This window comes from Dendrobium catenatum, unplaced genomic scaffold (genome assembly GCF_001605985.2).
Source record: "Dendrobium catenatum unplaced genomic scaffold, ASM160598v2 fragScaff_scaffold_993, whole genome shotgun sequence".
Classification (NCBI taxonomy): Eukaryota; Viridiplantae; Streptophyta; class Magnoliopsida; order Asparagales; family Orchidaceae; genus Dendrobium; species Dendrobium catenatum.
Window position 1 is genome coordinate 191,945 of NW_021319455.1, and position 18,095 is coordinate 210,039.

The 18,095-nt window shown below is 35.9% G+C and overlaps 1 protein-coding gene across 4 annotated transcripts in view; it reads left to right on the forward strand.

The window, feature by feature from the left end:
• The window catches only part of LOC110111727 (probable cyclic nucleotide-gated ion channel 20, chloroplastic), a 47,358-nt gene that overhangs the window by 20,040 nt on the left and 9,223 nt on the right, over window positions 1-18,095 (forward strand). For all 4 annotated transcript variants that reach the window (XR_002304913.2, XM_020843720.2, XM_020843723.2 and 1 more), the window contains 3 exons: window positions 3,994-4,257; window positions 15,990-16,135; window positions 17,019-17,096. Coding sequence is in view for 3 of the 4 variants with exons in the window: in XM_020843720.2 (XP_020699379.1) it covers window positions 3,994-4,257; window positions 15,990-16,135; window positions 17,019-17,096 (488 nt within the window). In the remaining variant the exon portion in view is untranslated. The remainder of the gene's footprint in view (window positions 1-3,993; window positions 4,258-15,989; window positions 16,136-17,018; window positions 17,097-18,095) is intronic.

Below are 18,095 nucleotides of genomic sequence, written 5' to 3' on the forward strand. Positions count from 1 at the left end.
GAATTTCCTAAGTAGATCTCGCGGCAGATTCTTTCTGAAAAGCCTATCGTCCTGGCCGATACAAAATCGTCTAGGACGATGTGTTTTGCATAAAGACGGCTGCTTTAATGAGGATGCCCTAATTAGGGTTTCTGCTTTTGAACAGATCGTCCCGGCCGATATAAATATCGTCAAGGACGATGTTACCAAAAACAGTAAACTCTAGGGAACAGTTAGAAACTCTTATACGTTACAAAGCATCAGGAGCCACAACAAATACAATAAACTCAAGAAAGAAAAAAATGTACAAACTGACTAAGACCTAGTCTACCCAATCTTGAGCTGGTTCCAAATTGCAGTCCGATCGTGTGAACCTGAAATGTCAGTGCATAAGGCAGTCGTAGAGAAATAAAAATGTTTGCTATCATCAAAATCATAAACCATTGATCCACAACACAACCAACCCCCACTCACCCACGATCCCATTACCCACATTCGCTCCTCACAGCACAAAATCTCCCTCACACGGCAATGACCAAAAGACACGGGCAATCGAACTTTAGACAATGGATTCTCTCGGATTGCGCCCTGCCGAACTCCCTTCGGTCTCGCGTGAACGACTCCACAGCCAAACGACTTTCGTCCGGTCCGCCTGCTCCAAGTAAGCCCGACCTTCCTACTGTCGCAAACTGAGCCTCTAAGCCCTCCTTCATTTAGCGAGCGAACAAGTCGCGTGAAGTTGCTTCCGCTGCACTCGGACCGACCTCAAACCAGAGCTAGTTTCTGTTTCTACCAGGCAGCCCAATCCATTTATCTCCCGACTTCCCTGTGCCACACACAAGAAGACGCATCCAACCCAACCCAACCCCTGTCAACATGATCCCGTCAGCCCGATCCAACAAGTCGTGAAACCCCGTTCGGCCCCGACCTTTCTCCTGCAAACCTTCCTCCTCAATCCTGATCCGAAGCCACATGGGTGGATCCTGATTGCTCTTTCTCTTCAATCCCATCCATTCGTTCCGGCGTTACCTGATATTTGCTATTTGAAATAGTGAGTTTTAGAGGATGGAAATGATTATATTATGTGTGTGTGTGTGTGTATATATATAAAGAAATAATAATAATAATGCGATCATTAAATCAGAGGCTACAATCGCCAATTAGAGGTACTAAAGACCAATTCCGGGACCAAATAACGTCTCAAAGTCCTCGGTCGTTGACTGTCTATCTGGCTTGGCGGACTTGAAAAAGCAAATGCCCTCCCCAACCTCCATTTGTGGGAAAGGGGCGCTGAAAGGATGCCAAATTTTCTTCAAAAAAATTGTCAAATTTGCTTTTGAAGGCCGTCAAAATTACACTGGAAGACTGTTAAATTGCGATACAAGAGTTTAAAATTGTCAAATTACAAATTTTAAATTTTAAAACAGTCAGCCTAATTAACTATTTAATCTAAAGCTTTATAATTAAAATTTAATTGATCAGTTAACCGAAATATAAATGAGTAAATCATTATATTAAAGAATTTAAATTTAATAACTCATTAAGCAATAAATCTTATGTTTTTTTTATCAAACTAAAAAAATAAACTAATTCAACTAATAAATCAATAATGCACCTCTTCAAAATCAAAATCAATTAAAACTCAAATTAAATTAACTCACATTTAATCAAAGTAACTATTAGTTTAAATTAAACCTTTAACATTCATTAAATTAATTGGGAAAATAAACGTAATTAATACTTTGATAAAATTCATTTAAAATTTAAAACATTAATTGACAAAAATGAGCAATAAAATTTAATTAATAACATAATTAAATTAAAAATAAGTAATTTTAAAATACATCTTTTTAAAATATTCAAATTAACGAGTTGAGCGTTTAATTTAAATATAAAGCTTAAATTAATCAAATTTAATTAGTTAAATTTAAAATTAAAATAAATCAAAAGAGCAGGAAATAAATGTTTTCCATTATCCAACCTAAGTACAAGCTATAAACTCTGAAGCAACAACTTTCTAATAACAACTCTCCAAACAGAACTCTATAAACAAACTCTCAATATTCTCTCAGTCTCAGTAGTAGCCTCAATTGTAGCTACCGTTGTTCTCTCCAAGTTACTACTAGTTGTGAACACCTGCAAACAAGTAGATGAAAGTTAGTGCGGGATAAATAAAATTAAAAAAAAAAATATAGTGCTGGAAAGAACAAAACTAGTGCTAGTAGAACAAAACTGGTACTAGTAAAGATACTGCTAAAGTAAGAAGACTATGATTACTACTACGAGCAAAACCATAGTACACTACTGAGAGCTATGATAGAATGCACTAGGGTCAGGTGGTGTGGTGTGTAACTATTCTAAAATCTAGCCTAATAGGTAACTACTAGATAAAATAGGGTAAATCCGGCTAAATTAATGCACACGACTTCCGAAGGGGAGCTACAGACCTCCCTAGGGGAGTTATAAACTCTCTTAAGGGGAGCAACAAATAACCCCAAGGGGAATAATCAAATTCACTTGCTACTTCCAAAGGGAAGCAACAAATCCAAACATTTAGGCCACCTTTAATAAAGGTTGTAAGACCTGCCACTCAGGCTACTTCTAATAGAAGCCATAAGATCCACTTGTACCTAAAACCTCTGGGCTACTTCCAAGTGAAGCAGTAAGACCCGCTTTTAACCCACACTTGAGCAACCTCTAATAGAGGCCGTAAGACCTGCTATTTGGGCTAATTCTAAGCGAAGGCGTAAAACCCTCTACACGTGCTACTTTCAATGAAAGCCGTAAGCCCCGACTCAAATTTAAACTACAAGCAAGTCCTAAATGAGAACCTAACCTAAATTTAAACTACCGACAACTCTTAAACAGAACCATAAGTCCCAACCCAAACTATAATAAAATTAAAACCCACACCTAACCACTTCAGCTTACTCGGGATTTTTGAGAGGATGCAACCCATGACTGCTAATTAGATTCCCTAAACACTACAATCAATGCTTATTAGTATTGGTAGACTGAAATCTATGGTATACCTGGGACGATGGAACTATGGGATCTTGATTGGTGTACCTTCATCCCCCCATAATTAAGACTAAAATACTTGCACATTTCTACACTTCTTGCACAACTAAGCATACTTTAATCCTTAATAGAGAGTGCTCTTCTACGTGTAAGAAGGGGTAATTAACTATGAGGGCTTGTGCTCATGGGAAGTGGAACCTCAGAACTAAATAAACCCTGATGTCGTTCATCGGGGGAAATCTGGTTAATTTAAATTCCAATCTACCTCGGGGAAAAAAGGAACTTAACAGCTTGCGAAAGCGGGGTTCGTGCCATAGTATGACATTTTCACCTTTCCTGAGGGTGAATAATATTTGGAGGGATATTTGACAAGACTATGAAGTTTAAATTGAGAAATAATTATATGATTGAGGTTTAATTAGTAGAATCAATGGAAGATATGGTTGTGAAAATTAGACTTTGATCATGTCTAGTGCATAGGGATGTGTTCCGCAAATAAGATAGGGGGATAAACCTAATTTAGAAGGATTATGAAAGATTTTGATTGTGTAAAATAGATTGAACTTTAAGAAACCCTTGAATAGAATGATTGGATAATAAACAATACGAAGGAATGCCCAAATAGTTGGGATAAGTCTACTAATAATGATAATGACGCTGATGATAAAGATGATTATATAAGTGCTTAGTGATCTTCTCAAGGATTGTCTTTTCTTGATTCTCTCGAAGTTATGAACTTCTAACTTGAATTTTTCTTTTTAGCATGCCTTGATTGTTCTTTTCTAACTTTTATATTTGTGTTAAATTTCTTGTTGAAATTAAACTGTTTTATGGATAGTATTTTGTTGAAGGGTATTGATTCTTTTTTTGGACATGTATGCATATTTTTGCAACAACAAAAATTCTCTTTTAGTTTTCATGGGAGTAAAGAAGTATGAGTTATTTCATTAAATGCATTAGTAAATTTATTTGGATCTTCTTCATTCTTTTCAGAGAGTGAACCAGTGTTTAAAGAATGCATGTTCTGATTCAGAGAAATCTTCATGCTTTTCATTTATTGATTGTGGGAGCCGGCACTCTAATGAAAAATTTTATTCTAGTTCGGACTTGTCAGACTGGCAAACTAACCCAAATGCTACCGCCTGCTTCTCTAAGGATGGTCCTTTCCAGTATGGAATTTATGTACAGGCTGTTCATTTGATCACAGAAAATAGCGTGGTTACACGTTATTTGTATTCCTTGTTTTGGGGATTCCAGGTATTTCTCCTATTTTCAGCTTCATATGTTGAACCAATGTTTTTATATGCAAAAGTTAATTTCAATTAATGGGGCCTGAAAGTCAAATTTTAACATGAATTGTTGGTTTTCAATTTCTAAATCTGTAGGCAATGGCCACTTTCATAGTTACGTAGTTATTTTATCATTATTAATACATTAAAATTTCCACAATCTGACATTTGAATACGGAAATTGTATATATTAGGCCTATTATTTAATCTATTGAATTCTAATTGGTTTTCTGGTGGCTCTATAACCTTGAAAAACAAGCATAGTTTTGGCCTAAGAGAAAAAAAGGAGATAAGCTCTAATGATCTTATTAGATTTCAATTCAAATACAAGATTGATATGACAAGAGAATCGAAGTGTTAGAATGCGTTGAGGTCATCCGCTGATCTCTTATTTATAGGTTTAGGTAAAAGTTTAACGCCACAAGAATGAATGTATTCGATCAATGCAATTACATAGCAACTAGCAAGTCTTGGTAATGCTTGCCTTAAAAATTACTAGGTCTTGTTGGCTGATAGCTGGCCAAGTATTTGGGCAACTATTGATGAGTTCCAAGTTGTGGAAGAATCTCCACTAGTGTGTGACAACCGGTTCTTCCGGCCGGTTCAACCGAACCGGCCGCCCACCCCTTTAAATACCGTGAACAGAAACAGTTCGCGGAACAGAGCAGTTCGCGCGAACAGAGAAACGGGCGGACGACCGAGGGTTTCGTGGGAGAGCGAGGTAAGTTTCGTTTTCCAATTTTAGTGAATAATCTTCTTCGATGATAAGAATCGATCATTCCTTTTCTTTCTCACAGTGACATAGTGGATTCTCTAATGAGTTTTATTAGCGAGTTCATTTTGAGTGGGTGAGTAGCATTAGGCAACTTGGCCCAATTTGTTGTGGAGTTCTATGGATGAGTTTGTCCTTTATCTTGGAAACTTCAACATAAAAGTGAATTTTGGACCAACTTGATGAGAGTACTCCTATAGGGGAGATAGTGCTTTTGGTGAATTGGGCAACTAGATAAGTTATTGAACACCATTTAGCTTGATTGACTTGACCTAGGCTAGAGGTATAAGTGAGCCGAGCGGCTCGAGCTTGACTCATTTATGGGCCCCCGAGCCGAGCTTATCGAGCTCACAAGTTGAGCTTGAGCTCAAACACGAGCTCGTTTAGTAAACGAGCTTGAGCCTAGCTTGACTCGTGAGCTCGCGAGTCGGCTCGAATTTATTACATTTAAATATTAAAAAAAATTAATAATAAATGATGTATAAATCCCACTCCTGCCTATATTTTCAATTCCCACCTTCGTGTATTTCAAGAATTTTCAAAGTGTGATTTTGAAATCTGCTACTTTGCTGCTGCTCTCTCTCTCTCTATCTCACTTGAAGAATAAATGCTAATACCTCTTTGACAGTACCCAAATGAATTGCTCAATCCCTCTCTCTAAATGAGCTCGTTAATGAGGCTTAAAAGCTGCAGCCTTTTCAATTCCATCAATCCATCTACATTTATTACATTAGAGAAAGCTGTAGCTTTATTTTCTCCTAAATGAAAACGGGGCGGGAAATTAAAAACCGGGCGGGAAATTAAAAACCATGCAGAAAATTGAAAACGGGCACAAAATTGAGCGGCTCGACAAGCCATCTCGAGCTCGTTTACAGTGGGACGAGCTCGAGTATGAGCTCGCCTTTTGAGCTTGACTCGAGCTCGAGTTCGAGCTTGGCTCGAGCTCGCTTTCCGACAAACGAGCTGAGCTCGATAGTGTTAAAACTCGACTCGACTCGTTTACACCCCTAGACCCAGGCGACTATGAATGGAAAGCATTCTGATTGGTTCCATCTAACATGCTCCATTCTACGTCTCGTAACCATGCCACAAGTTGGATTTCTATTTGGAATCTATTGCAAATGCCTGCCAGATTGAATATTCTTTTGTTGAAGTTACTTAAGTTTCAAAGGTAAGCTACTTCCATTTAATTTATAATTAAGGGCATAAAATAAATTGGCTAAAGCTATCGATGTTGTGAAGCTTTTTTTTTTTCTTGCATTGTTGTCAAAATCAAAGAGTTAAGTCGTATATTGGATCACTTTTTTCACTTATGATTTTATATGATGTATACTAAATTTGTAATTGTCATTTTGAGTACATTATATTTTTGCTTAGAATATCTTAGGTAATCTAAAAGGGAAAATTTTCTTATAATTGCTTGAGACTTTTCTATTACTTTATCCTTTTTATTACTTTTGGGAACAAAGTCCTATTGAGGCGTCAAAACCCTTTAGCCTGGCCTTGGTGATGAAAAATTCCAAGTTTATAGTTGTCTCAAGAAATTTCATTTCATTGTGTTGTATTTTTATTTTACTTTTAGAGATTTTTAGAAAGTGGTTGATTGTATTTTCTTTGTATTTTGGAAAATTTGAATGCTTTATGCTAACATATAGATTGAAGTAAAAGTGCCTAGTGTTGAGTTTACTTGAATGAATGATGTTTGGTTTATAAAACTCATTTTTTATGCCTTGTTCCACTGTAACATAAAATGCAACATATTTATTGAACAATGATGATTAAATAAATATGCTATCCCAGAGAATTATCTGATTGGAAGTTAATAATTTGTAAAGATTTTATCTTTATTATGTATATATTATCTTAATTAGGAATATTTGAATTATTATTCTATTCTTTTTCTATTATTTGTATTTGCCTGTTTATATAGGCACAAATATTGCAATGAAATCGATTAAGTTATTTAAGTTTCCCGACATGGTATCATAGCCAGGTTAGGGACTTTATTCAATTTCTCTTGTTTTTTTTCCTCATGTCTGATCTATATGCTAACTCTCACCTGCACTATCTTTGCTTTGCTTTTTTATGTTGTGATCTGCTAATGTTACTTTTGCCTGCCGGCTCGGGTGATGAGATGCTTGTTTTTTCTTTTTTTTTTTGCCTACCTACATTGTTTTCGACAACCCGTACATGCACTGTACTGCACGCTTGTGTTGTGGCCCCTTGGCCCAGCCCTAAGTGTCTTTGGCCCCTACGTTGTGCCCCTTTCCCTTGTGATTTAGTCTTTTATGCAACATGCAATTGTGTCCTGTGACTCTCTCTGCTATAAGCTGTGACTATGTGTATGATTTTACCTAGTCTTGATGAGCCTCCAAAATCATACTCCTGTTGATAACCTCCTCTTACATGTAGGTACCCTGCCACTCACATATTACCATTTGGTGTATGTATCTGTTTGACAAATTTGTTCGATTGTGGGCCTTTACTCTTATGATTTTTGAAGTCCTTACTAGTTATCTTTTTTCTTCAAGGTTTTTCGTTGATGCCCTTTTTAACTCATCTCTCTGAAATGAAATACTCCATTAATATTTGTTCAACTGTCAAATTTATTATTAATATCTCTTATGGTCTCGAGATTTTTGTTTCCTCATTGGCTTTTATGAAAATATTTTTATCTAGATCGTCCCTTTCCAAATAAGCAAACAACATGAACTATAAAAAGTAACAATCTTTTGACTATTTTGTTCTTATGTAGATTCTCAATAGACTTGAACCAATGATTGTCTCCACTATCATATTTTAGGGAACCATCAAAGGGATGTGGAATTTTTTTCATTCCACGTACTTCCAAGGCAGTAATATTTCTGGGGTATGCACTCTCTACTTTGACATGTTTTCATTACAACTGGATGAAAACTATGTTTAAGCTTATTATAGTATTGTGAAGGTAAATGGATAGACTTATTCAATATAGGCCTTTCACCACTAATTCCATTACTTGGTAAAAATAAAATGGTAAGTTTCATATTGTTTAGTTTCTCTTTTATGTCTATTTATCTATCTAGTATGTTCAAACTCAGTCAGTGTCTAACTATCTGGTTCCCAATTTATCCATCGTTCTCTCTCCCGAACTCTCTCGATCATTGAGCTTACGGTTCCATCTTCATTTGTTCTTGTACATACCATTTTTTCTGCTAGGACTATAGGTGATCATATTTGTTGTGGTTGTGAATTGTGATGGTCATCGTTGGGGTGTAAGTGAGCAAAGCCGGCTCATGAGCTGGCTCAAACACTACTCGGTAATGAGCTGCCAAATCGAGCTTCGAGCACTAACTCGAGCTTGTATATTAAAATAGCTCGAGCTTGAACTTAACGAAACTCGGCTCGTCGGCTCATGAGCTCAACTCATTTAATCTGATATTTAAAAAAAAAATTCAAAAACTTGTATTATTTAAAAAAATCTTCCCTTGTTCTCGTCGAGTGATTGACATATCGCTGGGTATATCCTCATCATTTGCTTTCATTCTATTTGGTCAATTAACTGCCAGCTTGGGCCTTTTTACGGTATGTTTTGGATGATGAATATCACGTGTTAGTTTGGTTTTTTTGTGGCAAAAGATTAAAAAGAAATCTCTCATCAGCATGATAAGTTGTCTAGATTAAGAAGGTTGAGTGCTTGAGGCTTCTTGGCGTTAGGAACTGGCGAGGCTCTTTGTTTTTCCCAAATAAAGTGAATAGATGTTGACTAGCCTCTTTTAATTGATTAAGATGCTTAGGCAGAGCGCTCACTGTTCATGTCTTTAAGGTCCTAAAAGGGGGAAAAAATTGAGTGGAAATTGAATTGTTATTTGATTTTCTTAAAATTCCATTTACAGTCCACGTGTATTTGACGCAAACTCAAAGTTTACATTTATTGGAAATACAATCAGGTTGAAATATGAACTTCTACAAACTTAAATTTTGTTTTTCTTTTGGGAATTTTTGCGATAGTCATTTGGCTGGGTAACTGGGAGTTTTTATTTATGTGCCTTAATATGGTATCCTATTTTTGAAGTTACATTTTGGCTTGCAACTAATTCCTGTTGTTTCCTTTTCTATAGGAATTTGTCTTTATGTAGCTATTTATCTGGTGTTCTATTGGTTGTTCCTATTCTCACGGTTCTACTAGCAGCTTCTCCTTTGATTTCAATGTGATCGTAGCGAGTGAGCCTTTCTGATTTTGCTTTCTCGACTCAGTAAGGAGTCCGGACTGTAGTTGGAGTTGCTGACTGATTTTTCAGCAGGTCGTTTGGATTCAATTGTCTTCATTTTGGTTCAATGCATCTTTCTGATTGTTTAATTTGATCGTATTTTTTGATTATAAGAGGAATATCACACGTGAAGAAAACATTTTATGCTGCATAATTATTTTTTGGATGTGCAAAATCTTTCTCCTCTTTGAATTCAACTTCTTGATCACTTGTGCAAATCCTAGTTCCAGCACGAGGCTTGCTTTGATGATCTCTTCCTCTCTCTTCCTTATCCCCATCTTATAATAATCATTTTTTTTCCTGAGATTGATGTGGGCTTTGAAAATTCGCGCCTCGTCTATCTGCAGTCCCCTTTTCTTCATTTTTTCTTTTGGGTCATCGAGGAGAGTTTTAACAAGTATGTTACGGGGTAAATTTTCAAGAGGAAAATTAAGTTTGAAATAAGACACTATTCAGAGATTTCACCCTCATTTTGCGAGGACTTTTTGATTTGATTTGTGGTTTCCTATAGGCCCAAGCCCCTATAGTTAATTATCCTTCTCGATAACGCGAGAATTTTCAATTAAGGCTAATCGTCAAAATGGATATGTGGTATCTGGCGTATAATACCATCAAAGTTTAGGTATTTGAGAATTTAAGATTTAAAATTAAAAATTTCACCATCTTGCACTTAAAGCGGATGGTGGGGGGAATGATGATGAGCCCGATCAAGATCCCATGGTTCTGTTGTCCCGTGCCATCGTATCCCTAGTCTACTGAGGTAGAGGAGCTAGTTGACCCAACCTGACAGAAGGATCCTTGTCGGCAGTCATGAGTTGCTTTGTCCAAGGGTACCTTGTAGATATGGGGTTAATATTTGTCTAATGGGACAAAAATTGAAATCCACTTAGCTAACATAGGGCTTCGTGCCTTATCAATTATATCCTATTGATTCATTGCTCAATGATTTAATACCATTGAGGAACATACGGGCTCTGATCATGATCGTAATTTAGTGGTGTCATTTTGTGACAAAATCACCGGGTCAGACGGTCCCAGTCATAACCGTTTATGTATGGTGTCATTTAGAGGCGAAATCATCGGTGTGGTGCAATTTGGCCGAGAAACCACCAGTTATAGGACACATGCCACATCCTTACTGGCAGGAGATGGATTGAGAATGAATCCTAGTGATATTCTCAGCTAGACATTTAGCTCTTTGTGAGTTGAAGTAGTTTTTAAATTCTCCATCTCGGCAAATTTTTATGGGGAGTGGATGAGTATTTTTGCTTTATGTGTTTGTTGATTTATTTCATTTTAAATATCTTGATTTTGGGTGATTATTTTTAGAATTTTAAATTTTATGAGCATTTGGTATGCATTTAAAATGTTTATGGTCTCCTTCGGTTGAGATTTTTTGTCAACACGGCCATCATCGAGGTAATTTTGTTGTCACTTTATAAGGTTTGTATTTTGTTGAAGCTTGAAAAGATTAGAAAGCATGGGATCCCCTCCGGTTGAGATAAACATTCAACACGACTATCATTAGAGTTTTTGAGTTGTTACATTTTCGTTGATTAAACCTTGTCTACTCTATCAATTTACTGATAGAGGATCAGATTCATATCTAAATTTATTTTTTAACGCACGCAGCATCCATAGACGTCACATGTGTACTTACAACATGCTCGTTGGGGCCCATGTGAGTATATGCTGTTGAGTGCATTTTGCACGATGCATTTATATGATTATTGCATGTATGCATGATATTACTGGAATGAAGCCCATTGCAAATGCATACGGGAGGATACTTTGAAGTGTAATTGCAATGCCAAATGACATGTTTAAAGGAAACCCTCTGCATCCTATCAATACATGCAAGATGTCATTTTAAAATATAGTTGTAATGTCATATGACACACTTGAATGATAACCTATGCATCCTACAAATGCAAGCATGAGATCATTTTGAATAGTGATTGCAATGTCAACTGACATGCTAGAATGAAACCCTCTACACATTGCCAATGCAGGCATACTATGGAATGCACATCAATGAGTATATTTATACATGAGAGGGGTGTTTTGCATGAATTATTATGTTTGCTATAATGCATATAGGAGGATATTTTAAAATATTTGGCACTAATCAATTGTGCGGGCAATTATCATTTGAAGGAACACAATGTTATATTTAGAAGCTTGTAGATACATTATGTCTGTTTGTACGAGTGTTGCAGATCCGGTGGCATATTTGCATAAATTATTATGCCTATTGCAATACATGTATAGGGGCATTTCGAAACATTTGGCGCTAATTAATTGTGCGGGCAACCATCATTTGAGTGTGTGCAACGTTTCGTTTAGAAGCTTATAGACGCTTTTTGTCTGCTTATACGAGTGTTGCAGATCCGATGGTGCGACATTGCGCTTTAGTGACCCATGATTTTTACTACTGCTTCCTTGCTTTTTCTTACAAGTGAATCATAGGTTTCATCCATAATAGCCATGAGATACTTCATTGTTATGATGCAAGCTCCATCTTCTTTTCCTTCAAGATATCAGAGCCACGAATCATTCAATTTTTTGCTTAGACCAGACGAGGACATCCACGTTTCATGAGGTCATTTTGTGATAAATGAGGTATCATAATTTGATGAGACCGAAGGCTCGGTTGATGCACTGTTGGCTCTCCTGTCTTCAATTCATTTTAAGGTATTTCTCTCGAAGCATGAATAGAACAAGCCGTTTAGTATCTGATACATGTACGAGACGTGGAAGTTTCTCCCATAGTCTTTGACATGGAAACCAAGAGTAGCTTTCTTCAATCTACAGCTGCAACATTTAATGGTGCACGTGTAGGACATTAGATTGTGAAGTTTGATCTCCTGGTATTTGTCCTTTATTCAAATAATACGGTATTTCTTCAGAAGCCTCAGTATTTTTGAAGAGATGATAGAATGAGATATTTTTTTCTTTAACTGCTCATTCTTTGATTCTACAGAATCGTTTTTGGAGTCATTCAACCTTGCACGCTTAGTGCCATAGTTAGGGCCTTCATTCGGTGACATATTAGCGGGATTTCTCTGTATATCAGGTTGTCTTTATACCCAACTATCACTGTCAGGGTCTTTGAAATTATCAATTGGAGGACTTAGTTGTACTTGATCAACAAAACTTTCAGCTCTGATATGAAGTGAATGCACTTCTCATCAGCGTGACTATCAGCTACAGGGGTTCCATGGTACTTATTGCATGTTGCTGATTGCCATTGTTGCACATTTGTGATAGTTCTTTCGTCATTATCAGCAAATGCTTGCATTCATTGCACGTCTTTGGTCTATGCTTGTCAGCAACTCATTGTACATGCATCTATGCTTGCAAGGGATCTACCATACTTACAACATGTCTATCATAACTGTTTATAGGTGTTTGTAGGGGAAGTTGCTTATTGAAGGTTTGATTGTTGCTACCTTTATGAATTCCCTGATATTCATTGCAAGCTTCCTGTACCTGTTTGTAGGTAGTGCTATCATTTGCAAGTGTTGATACAGATTACTTGCCACTTTTCGCAAGCAAAATGTTGCGTAAACCTTAGGTTTTTCAATGCTGCATGTAGGTACTTGCATTTACTATAACTCTTATATTTTGCCCGTATATTTTGCCCGTTCCCAATAACTCATTTTTTTCATTTTTCTGCAGTTTTGAGAAAGCTTTTTATATATGCTTATCCGTTAAAAAACTTCATTTTCTGAACTAATGTTTTTTAAAACTGTCTTTTCAAAAAACACAAAAAAAAAAAAAAAAACAAACGAAGCCTCATTTGCATGTTGAAATTGGTTGTCAAAACTTGATTGCTTTTGTCATTAGATTCTTCTTGCAGAGGTGTACATGTGGGCTGCATTTAATGCAACTCTTTCAGACATACTTGCAGAGGGGGCCATTATGTCTTTTGTCAGCATTTGTAGAGATTTAAATGCGTATATTTGCATATTAATTGTATGAAAGCTACACTTGCTTTGAGTTATGCAAACACATCTTGATTGGCCACCCATTGCATGATCAATTATTACTGTCTGCATGGCTGAGTATGCTTGTAGGGCATTGTTGATGTCGAATGCTTGGCCACCCTAATGTATGTTGCATGCCACATGTACACGTCTGCAGGTAACATCGTCACTTTTCAAGCATGTTCTATATGTTCATTTGCATGTAAATGACGTGGGCAACCAGTTGAACTACATTCATCTGTCGCAAGTAGGGGTGTAAACGAGTCGAGTCGAGTCGAGTTTTGACACTATCGAGCTGAGCTCGTCAGTCGGAATTCGAGCTCGAACTCGAGCTCGAGCTCGAGTCGAGCTTGAAAGACGAGCTCGAACTCGAGCTCGTCCCAATGTTAACGAGTTCGAGCCGGCTCGCGAGCCTGGGCGGTCCGGTCAGCCTTCGAGCGTGAGTCTTCCTAGTCTGCTTGGAGCTCGATCCCATCGGAGAAGAATTTGAGCGTTGAAATAAAATAGCATTTTTATCAGTTGCAGCTTTTCACTCCTCCCAAAAATAATATTAAAATAAGCTGGTAAGCTGCAGCTTTTCACTTCTCAAAAAAAAAAAAAGCAGCTGTAATTAGCTTTTATTGGTTATATATATATATATATATAAGAATTTCTATGTAAAATGAGTTTAAAAGTAATAGAGAATATATATATATATATATATATTATAATTTACTATAATTAAAAATGATTAATCATAATTAATTGCAATTGATGATAATTAATTATAACTAATGATGATTAATCATAATTAATTATAATTAATCATTACAATTACTATTAATTAACAATAAATAATTATTATGAATGATAATTAATTGCGATTAATCATAATTAACCACAATTAATTATAATGAATATAAATTAATTAGCTCTTTTGTTCTTTCCTTTTATCGATTGAGAGTGGAATACGGTGCATGACGGAGATCGTGCACGTCGTGGGAGCCTCGTCGTCGAGCTCATGCGTAACATGCCGTCAGACTTCCGGATTGCGAGATTTACGGGATTTTGTGTGAAGAACATGCGGCATGACGTGTAGCCGAACAGCGTTGAACATGTATGAGATGTTTTGAAGGATTTTTTTTATTTTTGCATTCGGTTATAGGTCAAAAAGTGAGTTTTATCTGATTCACTAAAACGTGGATCTTTTTTATTGCATGAGATTTCAATTTTGTGCATTGTTTTTGTGATCCTTAATTTCATAATTTTTAGTATCCGGTAGAATGCGATCAATCTTTCATATGATTTGGATTTTTTTTTTTGGGGTTTACATTAAGGTAGTAAATATTTACTTTAGATTTAATAGCTTGTGTTGAGCAAAATTTATGATCTTCTATATCATATGCTAGATCCCTAAATGCCAATAAGTGTAAACCTTCTCAACATTGATTAATAAAAAAAAATCGAAAGATTAGAAGTAAAGAAATGAAGGTGTGAAGAAAGAAACAGAAAAATACAGCAGTAAATTAACTTGAATTAAATGAGCATAAAGCCCGTACCAAATTGTATAGCCAAGATGCAAATTTCTGTTAGAAAGGAATAGGAAGGATAAGATGAAATTAAGGCAGTGAATGTAATAGCAGAAAATATTGGTTGGGACCACATGGTTTCATTATCAATAAGAAGCCCTACATCAGTAAAGTCAAAATCATATGGAATTTCATGTCATATTCCTTCATATTTTTCAGAGTGCATTAGCATCCTTATCTAAACTTCAGGAGCACTGTAAATTTGCACATTTTCTAATGGATAACGCATCAGTTTGTTTCTCTGGCAGTCTGATTTGGAGAACCAGAGGATTTTAAAGTGTACCATGATTTTTTTTTGTGGAATTTCAATTCCTAGAGCTAATGGGCCCTTCTTTTTTTCTCATCTTTTTTTCATCCTTCTTGTTTTAATCCTTTTTACTCGTGTGCTATTTTGATTAGATATCTGCGTTGTGCTATGAAGCACATCCTTCTTTATGTTAATGCCTAGTTGTGATATCAATTTATTTGGTAAGTAGCTGTGCGTGCAGAGATAAAATGCAGATAAAATTGTACTCTCATTCCTTTTGTAGTACTTTTGTTTTTTCTATAACCATCACAAACAGAAAAAACAAGAAGCTTTAAGTTTTTGTTTTTGGCCATTCATAACATTGTAGGAAATTTTCCTAGAATAACTACAGAAGCACTCGAATGAGCTTGTTCAATAATGCTCGGCCATTGGTGCTATTTGATCTGCACTTATTAGAGGAAATTGAGGGCATGTATTTTGCACCAAAGTTTATGCTTTCCACAGCAATCCTGTTCATAGATTGGCCACATATTTCATGCTAATGGTAGTCAAGATAGAACATCATAATTTTATCATTGAAATACAAGTGGAATAAATCATTTGCTAGTTCATGAGCAGTTATATTATTGAAACAGCCGTTTAATCACATAGCTGCACATATATTATTATTACTATTACTATTATTTTCATTAAGCTTTATTCATATTCAAACAATGTAACTTTCCATACTGTGCTTATTACATATTCATTTCTTTGATGGTTGACAATGTGAGATTCATTCTTTCTTCTTTAACTTTCTTATTTCGAAAACTATCTTTATTCCTTGATTATGATATTAATTTAGTTTCCTTCCTCTTCAAAAATTTTCTCATAGCAAATCAGTACTTTAGCCGGTAACCAAACCCCGAGTTATTTTAAGTGGGAAGTTCTATTTACCATGGCCATCGGTGGATTGGGGCTGTTACTTTTTGCGTTGCTTATTGGAAATATGCAGAACTTCCTCCTAGCGCTTGGAAGAAGGTACATCAATCAAATAATTGATTTCATTTTTGAGTTTATATTCTTGTTGCTGGAGAACTAGGAATAATTTTACATTTAACATTTAGAAAACGGGAATATAGTGTGCATACCTGCATATTTATGATGAGGCTTTTCAAATAAGAGTTTTAACATAAGGTAGCAATCATATGATTCTCAATCCTCAATGATATCCTCTGCGTCACCCTAATCTGAATCTGAAAGAGAGAGCTTGTAAAGCCCTATTGGCTTTATTCACTAGGCCTGATCAATTAAAATGTCAGGAGAGATCAATTCAGACAATTTTAAGATGTGTTTGATAGGAAATACTTGAGTTCTAAAAGACAAGCTTGATGTATCTCGTGGATCGCTGAAGTATGAAGTATTTGGCTGTGATGTAGAATTCTCTTGGCTTGCGCAGAACATGCTGCCCATTCCAAATCAGAAGATTCATTGGCGATCTCTAGAAGGTCTATCCAATAGAGAGTACATTATTATTTCCTTGAAGGGAAAACTTTGGATGATTGATGATTTTTGCTTTGGAATAGCAGAGGGGATTATGCCAACATATGATGCCAATGAAATAGTGAATTTGATTTGACTAAATTCTGCCTTAAAACAAAACAGCTTTTGCCTTTCGCCAGATGTAGATGGGAATTTGATTTTTCTTTATATCACTGTATTTTTCCATGGCAGTTTATGTGGATATAAGTGATTCTGAAATGCAGTTAGAAATATTATGTATGTGTTACATATTTAAGTTCCATCTAGCTGGAATAATTCTATTCAGATTCTGTAGAAGCGCTGTTAATCTTATAATGGTGCGTCTTTTTTCATCAGCTTGCGCCGCTGCATGCATCTTACCTCAAATATTTGTTTCTTGAAGGAGGCTGGAAATGCAACTTAGACGACGGGATGTAGAGCAGTGGATGAGCCATCGACGTCTACCTGAAGAATTAAGGAGGTTTGTTGCCATCTATATTTTCTAAAATATTTCTAACAATAAGTGTAATAGTGGTTGATTCTTTCAGTATGTGACTTTTTTTTGCTAGTTAAATTAATTTAGTTCAGTTGTTTAAGATTGCATTAAATTTTCTTCTGTTGGACGAGACCTTTTCTTACCTGATGTTACATTATCCAGAGCTAGCTCAAGCCATAGTACTTCTTAACATAGGATTGATAGATGACTTAAGTTGTTGGTTGCTGAGGCCTCTCTATTTATAGTCCTGCTTTTCAGCATTATTTTGATCATGAAAGACTTCCACTTTGTTTGGGACGGTTTTTTTACTGCTTCTTAAAACAGTTTTTAAGTATAAAAATTTTAATTTTTAAACTAGAAAGCTGTTTTAAGAAGCAATAAAGAAGCCGTCTCAAAGGAAGCCTTAATAGGGATTTAGAACGCTTTCCCAGGACTATCTAGTTCAACTTTCAGGTAAATCGTGCACCCACTATGCTTTTATTAAGACCATGTAATATAAAAAGTAGTTAGTTAAGGTAGACCCAGGCATATCGTTTGGGACTTAAAATTGTGGCTCAAAAAATTATAGAGAAATGTATTATGAAAATACATGGACATACAACTAATATTAGAGAACCTGATTGAGATCTTCTAATGCCTCTAATAAATGCCTAAGCGCTTTAATCATGCCACCATGATTTGCATATTTGTGGGCCATACAAAACTAATAATGCATTAATTACTAGTTCAACGAGAAAACAAAGATGTCATGCCCTGTACTTGATCTATCAGACACCATAATAACCAGTAGCAACTTATTTTCTAACAAAGTTAAGGCAGTCCACCTCTTTAGGCCCGAAGCCAATCCTATAGGCTTCAAAGAATGCAAACCTATAAACCTTTTATCTCAGCAAGGTTTGTTAAAAGCAAAGCCTTAGCCATGGGAATAGCATTGAAAATGGTTTCCTATTATTAAATTATTTTTCAAAATTCATGCCGAGTATT